This window comes from Brassica napus, chromosome C4 (assembly GCF_020379485.1).
Source record: "Brassica napus cultivar Da-Ae chromosome C4, Da-Ae, whole genome shotgun sequence".
Lineage (NCBI taxonomy): Eukaryota > Viridiplantae > Streptophyta > Magnoliopsida > Brassicales > Brassicaceae > Brassica > Brassica napus.
In genome coordinates, this window is record NC_063447.1 from 26,959,605 (window position 1) to 26,971,204 (window position 11,600).

At 32.6% G+C, this 11,600-nt stretch overlaps 1 protein-coding gene across 1 annotated transcript; it reads right to left on the bottom strand.

Annotated features, from left to right (window-relative positions):
• Positions 1–1,764: 1,764 nt before the first annotated feature.
• LOC106393141 lies at positions 1,765–10,694 on the bottom strand. Its single transcript, XM_048755678.1, is given in 6 exon segments — positions 1,765–1,820; positions 1,823–2,260; positions 7,311–7,340; positions 7,343–7,447; positions 10,306–10,489; positions 10,492–10,694. Coding segments are annotated over 6 exon segments (990 nt in total). The 5' UTR covers positions 10,669–10,694.
• Positions 10,695–11,600: the final 906 nt, after the last annotated feature.

Sequence of the window (11,600 nt, forward strand, 5' to 3'; positions counted from 1 at the left end):
ATAAAACCGGGCTGCAAAGAAGGCAGTCATGACAAAGGTGGAAGAGAACATGTACTGAAAAGAAAAGGAGATCACCTGACAGAGCAATCAACTGACCGCCATGTCACTGGGATGGAGAAACACCTAAGCATGCCATCTCTGTGAAACTAGAGAGCACCGAAGACCCACGAAGCTAACCAAGCTCCACACGTACTCCTAACTCTAAGAACTAGAGCAGGTTCTTTTCTTTACCTAAACAAGCGAGAACTGCCGGAGATAGACGGATACCACGCACCAATGTAAAACTTGATAACCACCACCAGGAAAACCAAAGGGAGAGGAAGGCAAAGGACGAAGAGGAGATCCGAAAGCCACCGCCTGAGAACCATTCACCGAACAGCAGAAAGAACCAGACCCATCTCACGCGCCGCCGGGAATCAACTAATGACACCGCCATAGGAGAGAACACTGACGCGCTCTTCAGAAACAAAGTCCAAAGTACGCCCTTGAGGGCTGAAGAGGACCACTCCCTTGCCGAGACATCAAGGCAAAGAAAAGGAAGCCAACGACAGCCACACCTCACCAACGCAAGACCATACCAGATCTGAGCCAGGAGAGTCGAAACCACACCCCACGCGCCTTCAAAGCCGGACAACACCGCACGGATAAAGAGATCTACCACCCGATAAGCGAAGCCCACACTAAGAGCCGACTCCAACCACTTCCACGTCTCCCAACACCTTGTCGATACACCGGAGCAACACGGCGTCAAAAGGAACCAAATTCTGGGGCCCCAGATCTGAAGATCCCAAATCAATCGTACACTCTAGGGTTTCAAACATCTCGGAGAGGGATAGAGGAAGAAGAAGAAGCAAAGAAAAAACAGAGAAGGAGAGAGGGAGTTTTTTAATCATATTAAATCACAATCCAACAAACTAAACACTTTCGGAGAAAGATATGTAAACGCCAAATTAGAGCTTCTCCAACAAGAAGATGATGACAGGTTACTAATGATTATTTTATTTTTAAAAATGAAAAAAATGGGTCAGAACAGTAAGAATCGATCCTGTAAATACAACTTTTAAAAACCCTTCAAAATGTTTTAATGCCACTTGCATCATTTTTATTGGTTCACATTTTTATGTTTTACTTTTTGAAATAATTATATTGGTTTTAAATTTTAATACTAGTAGTGTAGTTAGATACTCAATGTTAGTATATCACCGATAATGTTGCTCTTACCTTCTTCTTCTTCTTTTTGTAAATATTAAATTTTATACTAAATTTTAATAATTTTGACAGAAAATACGGAAGAAACTAATAGCAAAAACGAATGAAATCTAAAACAAGAAGAAAGAAACAACAACTTCAAATGCTAACCCCAAACAACCTTTCAAATTAGATAGAATAACTCATTCTTCAGTTTTGCTAGATAGTCTTATATTCAACCAGATCTACTTTTTTTTTTATAAGTAGATTGAACAAGATTCTGAATTTTGACTTTGTGATGAAAAAAAAATATTAAACCAAAATAAATCTGATATCACGTGATCAGTTTTGCTAAACCGTTCCAAACTAACGTTTTCGTATCATCGATTAACACTAGTAAGTACTAAGTAGTAACCGAAAAACAGAAAAGAAAAGGTACCGTGGCTAAGCTTATATATATATATATATTTGCTTTAACTAAATACCCAAATAATCACATATATGTACAGAAATCAAGCACAAACTTAAGCTACATAAGCTCAAAACTCAAAAGGTTACATACTTGGTTCTATAAATTTACACTAATTCAACCCCACTAGCGTTGAAAGCAACCGAAAGCTGACCAATCATACCTCAAGATCTTTGGCTTCCCCAAACACTTCCTTACAACCTCTAAACCCCATCGTATCGACGCTACTATTAGTACTATTATCAACCATTTCGTGATTCGTCGTCGTCGAAGTTCGCTAATAAAAACTGAACCACTTAGCTTGCATGTAACCCTTTCTCCTCCATGGTGGCACGTGTATCCCCACTTGCTTCATCGACCGTCTCATTTCATGGCACATGATCTTCACGAGCTTTTTCAGATCTTCCGGAGTTCCCACGAAGACCCGTGGCACTTGGCTTATTATGGAGGTGTATCTCTTCGTTGGCCTGGCTATTTCAAACTCTTCGGCGAGATTTGTCTCAACAATATAACGATTATAATCTCCGCCGCAACGAACGTCGACGTACTCGTATTTTCCGGCGGTGTTGTTGTTGAATCTTTCCGACCGTGACTTGCAAAGACCTATCTATGGTGAAGAGTATTGTTATTAACATAACATTAGATTTGGATCCGCGCTTTCGAAGCGCAAATTTATTTTGGAATTAAATAAATTATTTTACACGAATTTCTATATAAGATAAAATATAGATTTGAGCATATTTATCGGAAACCAAGAAACCGAACCGTATCATAAAAAAAACTAAACTGAATTTCATATTTAACCGAGCGGATCCAATATCTCTAGAAAAAAAACCATGACAGAACCAAAAACTAAGAGTATTCAAATTTTTTAAATACAAATTATATGCCAACGAATATTAGTTATATTTAATTTCTAAATAGCCAAATATCTAAAAATATTATTTATAAACTGACTTATTCAAAAAGCGAATTACCCATTTTTATTAGAAATATTAAAATTTATATGAATTATTCGTATTTTTGTCCAAACAACATGAATAACCCGATATTTAAACTGACCAACTCGAATTATTCAATATTTATATTATAAATCTGAAATTACAAAAAACCATATCAAACTAGAAACAAATTGGACCCGAATTTATTTTGGATATTAACTGGTTCTTAACTTTGGTACCTGAACCAAAGCAAAAACCAAAATAACTCAACTGAAACCGAATATACTTTGTAAGTACCTAAAAAAATTCTAAATTTCTAGAAACACAATACCAAAAACCAAAAACCAAAAAAAAAACTGAAACCAATTGTTGATGACTAATAGTGCACTATATTTAGATGGTGTGAAAAATTATTGTACTTTTACAAAATATCTAACTCCTTTTAGTTGGATACATATGTGGTTTATAGACAACTTAAGATATAAGCAGTGTTTTCGTACACGATTTAGACCCGCAGCCGAATCAGTAAACCTGGTAACCATATATAATATGGTTTCTATTTAATGGAAAAAAAAACTCATTAACTAAAATTAAATAAAACCGAAAAACCCGTCATTAACCCGTTAACCGACACATGTTGACCCTGTAAAATCCCAGAAAAACGTGATTAAACTTTTCATATACATTTTATTAGTATAAAAAATTACATAAACTATTTGATTTGTCATATAAATTAAATACATTGTATTTATGTTTTGCATTTTAATTTATGAGTTTTGTAATGATCATATTAAAGTTACATTTGTGATTTTTGAAATTAATATGAGATTTTAATAATTTTAGTTATATTATTATAATATAACTATGTATATAGATGAAATCTCATTTTTTTCAAGTGAAACTGTTTTAGGATTCTCTTACACTCTCAGATTGTGTTTATATATACATATATACAAACATATATATATATATATATATACACTAACGTGTATTGTGCACTATTAGTCTATTATAAACGTATTTGTTAATGTCACACACTAGGTTAGCCAAATAAAAATGTCACACGGTTAAACCATTTTGTAACGGTTTCCTCGTTATTAATCAGATAACTTTTAATGGATAACTAGATTTTGATCCGCGCTTGAAAAGCGCGAGCTTGTTTTCGAAACTAAATAAAATTTTATATAAGATAGTGTATGGGTTTGACATATTTATCCAGAACCGCGAACCGAATTATACCAAACTGAAAAACCCGAAAACAAAATTGAGCTGTATTTTTTAAATAACTAAGCAGATCATATATCTTTGAAACCGAAAAGTTAAAACCGAATCGAGAACCAAATGGGTATATGCATTTTTAAAATAAAAATTATGTACTTACAAATATTAATTATATTTAATTTCTAAACAACCCAATATCTTAAAATACTATTTATAGACCGAATTACCCGAAAACCAAATTACTCAAATATTGTTTATTCAAAAGATTAAAAGTATTCAAATTATTCAATATTTTTTATCCAAAAAACCCAAATTACCTGATATTTAAGCTAAAAACGCCAAATTATCTGATATTTTTTTATCTATAAATCCGTAATTACACACAGAACCAAAATCCAATCGAAACTGAATTGGACCCAATTTTTAACATATTAGTTGGTTCCTAACTTTGCTACTGAACCGAATCAAAAGCCAAAATAACCCAACTGAAACTAAACTAAACTTTGTAAATACATGAACGGTTCCTAAATTCTAAAACCAAAACACCAAAACCAAAATACTCAATCCAAAACTGAATGATCAAGACTAATAGTGCATCTACATTTAAATGGTGTAAAGAAAGCATTATAATTTTACAAATTGTGTAACTCCTTTTAGTGGATAAATATTTGGTTTATAAACGAATTACGATATAAGCAGTGTTTTTATATTCAATCCGGACCGGCAGTCGAACCAATAAACTCGGTGACTGTATATAATCAAGATTGGTTTGTGTTCTTCATGTAGTATTCTATTTGAGGTTATACCAACTGATATGTTTCTACAAAATTCAGATTTAATAAAAATCTATTAATTCAAAATATGGTAAACCTCAAAAACCCGCCATTAACATGTGAACCAGCACCGATTGACCCATGAAAAATCCAGAAAAATCTTATAATATTTTTTTAATTGATTAAACTTCTACTATACTTTATAATAGTACATAAAAATGAATAAATTATTTAATTTGTCATATTAAGTAAATTAATTGTATTAATGTTTGCATTTCAATTTATAGGTATTTAAACCATTAATTTTGTTTTACATACAATATTTAAAATATTAATGAGCTAGATAATGTAATTATGTATGACATTCAAAACTGTATCCTTTTCGCATTGGATCGTGTTAAATTTTCTTTCTTTTTTTGTTTAACCTGTTTTGTATAGATAATCTGAGAAAAAAGATATAAGAAGTAATTAGTTTAAAAAAAATAAAAATAAAAGAAATCAACGTTGTTGTATGACTTTTCCACGTTGATTAGTAATAACTTATTACTTAAGAGTAGTGATCGGTTAAAAAGTAAAACCAAATGAATTTTATGTAAGGGTCCCACAATTATGTTGATATAATAAAGGTAGATTATGATATTTAGTTTTATGTAAAAGGTTGGGTTAAACAAAAGACTGCAACAATCTTGTATAAGTAGATTTTTTTTTTAAATCCTTCCCTTTTAATAGTATAGATTATATGTCATAAGAATCAAAACATTATATGTCATAATGTTTTGTTTGAATTAATTGTAGGACCAAAATAATAATTAATAGTAATAGATAGGCCAAACAACTTTTTAAGTAGATTTTTTAAGATTTCTTTTCATTTAATAGTATAGATAGTACAACTTACTACCGAAATGTGAAGTGGAATATTCTTCTCAAAAGTTGATATCTCAGAATTTTTAAAAATATAGGTGACTTTCAGTTGATAATTGGGAAAATAGTTTTTTTAAGCCAAAAAATGATAACTATGTCCTATTAGGTAAAAAAAATTTTGTACAGCTTTTTCTTTTAACACCCTTTAATATTTTCCAAAATAAATCAAATAAATAGTTTTACAAACAAAAAAATATTCAAAAATGGTAACTACTGATGAAATACTTATATCAATTTATTGGTATTTTTTTTCCACTTCTAAAAATGTTTAAATTATAATTTCATATTTTTTTCTACAAAAAGTAAAATTGACATTCTACACAGTAGAAAATGTAATCCACTTTTTTCATCGAATCTAATATGTTTAGAATACGTGATCTACCTAAATAATAGTAATCTAAAAAAAATTGGAAAACACATTACGCGCTTAATCTATCGCTCTAAAATCTGTAGAATCCGAAATTTACCCATTACTATAAATCTAAAATCTGTAGAAATCGAAATCTATACATTACTATAAATCTAAAACTAGTAGAAATCGATTTCAAACATGTTTATTGTATGTTCTACATATAGTAGAAAACATATTATACAGATAAGGATAACCAGTTCCAAAAATATGGGAAGAGAATATTTGGAAATATTCAGTTTCCTTATATTTATTAAATCAATTTTTTTTAAAAGAAAATCATTTTTTGTAAAATCAATTTTTAAATTAAAAAAATTAAAACATCAATTTGAAAACTTCTTCTCACGCCATCTTCTTCTCCCCTTTGTTCTTCAAGGAGAAGAGAAAAATAGGTTTGATTGATTAGAATCTAGTTTTAAGAGTTTCTCTCGTGTTTGTTCGGTTCAAATCAAGTGAGAATCAAACCGGATTTAACCGACGAAAACTAGGAAATCGATTTGGAGGACTTACCTGGTCACGGGATCGATCGATCCCGAAGACGCTCCCGAAGACGCGACTGATCGATCAAAGTGGGAACCGATTGATCAAAATGGAATCGAGCTTCCGCGATCAACTGACCTGGGCTGGGTCGATGAGTATATGCTCCGCATATTTTTGTTGTTCTGGATATATTTATCAAGATCGACCGGTTCAGACCGAACGGTTGCTTACGGGATCGATCGATCCCTGTGAGAAAAAAAAACTTCCAACTTTAGTTTTTTTTGGACTTTTAGTATTTTTTCTAATTAATCCAGTTGAAAATTATATTTTAATATTTAACAATTATTTTATTAATTGAAATTTCGAATTTTTAATAAAAATTAAGGGTAATATTGTCATTTTACAAATATTTAGACTAATATGACATGAAGTATATGAGATTAGCCTAATAGGACATAATTATCAGTTTTTGGTGTAAAAAAACAATTTTCCCTTGGTAATTTAACTGTTTCTAAAAATTAAAAAGTAAATACATAATTATAACATTAATTTTCTTTAAGCGATTATAAGCAATTGTACGAATATATCGTACATACTACATACTACATACTACATAGCTTGTTCTAGAATAGTGGATGATTAAAAAATAAAATACACTATAATGTTAAATGAAAATAAAGAAAATAATATTTAATTAATATTAGCATTAAACTTATAAAATCACAAAAGAGTTGAAACATAAATCAGAATCCCAAATAAGAATGGTGTGAAATTTGCAAAAATGTTCCGCAGGTTGATTAACGGTTTTAAACCCTTAAATTTATCATAAACAAGTAAATTAATCATCTTCGTTAAATTACCTCTCAAAACATAAACATGTAACAAAATAGCTAGAGAGAGATATATACCTGCATCAAAGCCCTTGTCACGAAGAAAGCCATCAGTTGACGCTTGGGAAAACCATGTCGAAGAATATCTCCGACGAACTTTCCGGTAGCCTCCGTCGCGGCCATGATTTTCATCCGATCTTCGCCGACGGATAAACACTACAAGAAAAGAACGGTATTCTAACGGACATTCCGACGGAAAATGAAATCCTCGGAATTTCCCGAGGAATTTCCAAGGAAATTCCGAGGAAACCCAAAATTTGGGTTTCCTCGGAATTTCCTCGGAATATACCGACGGAATTCCGATGAAATATCAATCCGTCGGAATATTCCGAGGAAATTCCGAGGAAAAATGTGTTCTTCGGAAAAAACCGATGAATTCCGATGAAATATTATAGGGATTTTACAAAATTCTGAGGAAATTCCGACGAACTAGTGATCGATCGATGCGTTTTTGGACATATACCCATCGATCGATCACATTGTTACGCTTTGGTCCATCTTAGTGATCGATCACATTGTTACGCTTTGGTCCATCTTAGTGATCGATCGATGCGTTTTTGGACATAAATCCATCGATCGATCCGTTTATAAAAAAACATTCGAGATTTTGAAACCCCAAACACTAGTTACTCGGAATTTCCTCGGAATATTCCGAGGAAATTCCGAGGAACACTTGATATCATCGATCGATCGATGGGATAATCTCATCGATCGATCACATTGTTACGCTTTGGTCCATCTTAGTGATCGATCGATGCGTTTTTGGACATAAATCCATCGATCGATCCGTTTATAAAAAAACATTCGAGATTTTGAAACCCCAAACACTAGTTCCTCGGAATTTCCTCGGAATATTCCGAGGAAATTCCGAGGAACACTTGATATCCTCGATCGATCGATGGGATAATCTCATCGATCGATCACATTGTTATGCTTTGGTCCATCTTAGTGATCGATCGATGCGTTTTTGGACATATATCCATCGATCGATCCGTTTAAAAAAAAAATTGACGTTTTGAAACCCCAAACACTAGTTTCTCGGAATATTTCGACGGAATTCCGAGGAAGAAAAGGGTTTCCTCGGAATTCATTTCCTCGGAAATAGGGTTTTTAAACCGAAAACAACGTTTTGTGGTTTGAATAACACCTATATAACCCTTATTAAGTGTCTTACGTTTATTATGAAGTCAAAAATTTGTTCCTTACCCTATAATAAACACTTTTCCGATTGTATGAACGAAATCCCCACAACATAAGAAAAACACTTATACACTTTAATGAACGGTAATGGGAATACTTACAATTCGTTTTAAAATTTGTTATTTCATGGTTTATGCTCATCTATACAAAGAATCCTCAATGGTATGCATTACAATTGTATAAGAAATGAAATACGGCAAAAAAAATTGATGTTTTGAAACCCCAAACACTAGTTCCTCGGTATTTCCTCGGAATATTCCGAGGAAATTCCGAGGAACAATAGAAATACATGCACAGGATATTTTTTTTCCTCGAATTAATGAAAATCTTCCGAGGAAATTCCGACGGATATTTAAGTGGCCGTCGGAATTTCCTCGGAATATTTTCATTTAACCGGGGAAACAAGCCGCCAAATATTTCGCGAAAATTGAAATTGAAAATACTGAGGGAATTCCGACGGAAAATATCCGTCGGACCCAAGGTTTTATAAACTCGAAACGCATCTTCTTCCCCATTTCTCTCTTCTTCCCCATTTCTCTCTTCTTCCTCTCCGGCGATCTCTCTCTCCTCTCCGGCGATCTCTCTCTCCTTCCGGCGTTCTCCACCTTCTCTCGCGACGATCTCTCCGGCGAATCCTTTCCATTCTCTTACAAATCATGTAAGGACCCTATCCCACTCTCTTAGGTCCTATTTGTTAGGTTTTTAAGTAGATTTGATGATTTTAGAAGGTTTTTGATAGATTTTTGTTAGGGTGATTGGGTAGGATTGTCATTTGTTGTGTAATAGGGTTAGAATTGTAATTTGGTTGTGTTGAATTGATTTAGAGCTTTTTTTATAAATTGTTCATTATTTTTGTATTTACAAAACGTTTTTTCTATATAAATTCGATTTTACAAAACGTTTTTTGTATATAAATTCGATTTTTGGATTTATAAAAGATGATTTCATATTTATAAAAATATTTATATTTATTAAAACTAATTTTGTATTTATAAAACATTTTTTTGATTTATAAACACTATTTTTTTTATTTTTGTATTTATAAAAACTATTTTTAAATATACAAACTGTTCTTTGTATATAAATTCGTTTTTTGGATTTATAAAAGATGATTTCATATTTTGAAATTAATTTTGTATTTATAAAATATATTTTTTGATTTATAAACACTATTTTATTATTTTTTCTATTTATAAAAACTATTTTGTATTTATAAAAAGATGATTTCATATCTATAAAAATATTTATATTTATAAAACTAATTTTGTATTTATAAAACATTTTTTGATTTATAAACACTATTTTATTATTTTTTGTATTTATAAAAACTATTTTGTATTTATAAAAAGATGATTTCATATTTATTAAAACTAATTTTGTATTTATAAAACATTTTTTTATTTATAAAAACTATTTTATTATATTTTGTATTTTAAATGTGTTTTCTATTTCAATTTTAATTTTATATTTTCGAATTTCAATTTTAAAAAAAAAATTATAATTTTTTTTTTTTAATTTTGGAAATATTCCGAGGAAGTTTATCCCTCGGAATATTCCGACGACATCTTCCTCGGAATATTCCGAGGAATTTCCGACGAACTTGTGGTCCTCGGAAATTCCGAGGAAATAGGGTTTCCTCGGAATTCCGTCGGAAATTTCCGAGGGATTTCCGAGGGATTTCCGAGGAAAGATGAATTTCTGAGGAGTTATTTCCGAGGACTTTTTTCGTCGGTATGTCGTCGGAATAGCGTTATTCCGACGACATACCGACGATTTTTTCCCTCAGTATGCCGCTGTTTTCTTGTAGTGAAACCTTCTCGAAGCTTCCGTAACCTCTCCTTAACATCCTCGTACTCGTTGTCCGAAGAACCTTCCAATTCCTCTTCCGGACTCTTCGTTTCTCCCTGCATTTCAATAAACGAGGCAACCAATTCCCAAAGATCCGCCGTGTCCTTCGGTGAGTGATAGCTTCTGCTGCTATTTTCACACTTCAGACGGCTGCCTTCGCCGTCGCCACGTTGAAAGCCGACTCAGTTCTCTTGAATCTCCCACGAATCTCCACCATCTTGTTCTTTATTTTGTCGTCTTGTATATACTGTGATAAGGTCTTGTTCGTTTGTACATTTCGAAGATGCATCCATATCGTCCATCTAGATGTGTTATCCAGATGTTTCATCTGGGTGTTGTTCGCTTCTTCATTTCGTCAATGCATCCAGATGAATCATCTAAATGTAGGTATGTTCGTTTTTTTGCATCTGCATCCAGGTGGACTTGTTAATAAAATGACTAAAATATATTTTTCTGTCAAACCCGCAAAATGCACTTTTTCGTTAAAAACACATTTTCCGCCAAACCGCGAAACGTAATTTTTCCGCCAAAACCGTAAAAATGCTACTTTTCAGTCGAAACATAAAAAAAATATATTTTAGTCATTTTATTAACAAGTCCACCTGTATGCAGATGCAAGTTAAAAAAACGAACATAGCTGCATTCAGATGATTCATCTGGATGCATGGACGAAATGAAGAAACGAACAACACCCAGATGAAGCATCTGGATAATACATCTAGATGGACCATCTGGATGCATCTTCCAGATGTCCAAACGAACAGGGCCTTAGTCTAATGTGACGGCGCGCATGAATACATGTGCCAGACAACAGGTTAGTCAAGGTTAACTTGTGATTGTCACTTGAAATGATGTGGTTATTCTGTTTCCTAGTTGGTTTGAGTTTTTGTACCATTTATCTTCCCATGTGGAAAAAAGAAGCATGCTCAAAACACAGATAAATGTCTTGGTTCAATGTATCTAAGGAAAGTCTCTAGGTACAACGTATCTGACATGCCTTTTTCTTCTTTTTAACTTCAATTGTTTTCCTTTTTTGATAACCCGAGGTATCCAGCGGATCGAGACCCAGTTCGGGCCTGTCTACCGACACTAACATACCTGACACGCAAATGGACATATCTGGTGAAGGACCTTAGGAACGGATCACTTTACTGGTACATATTGGACATGAACTCCGGATGGAGAACTGAATTGATTGAAGGGTCGCACGAAGGTTGCGGAAGTCCTCCGATATTCCCAACTCCAATGGTGCTTTATATG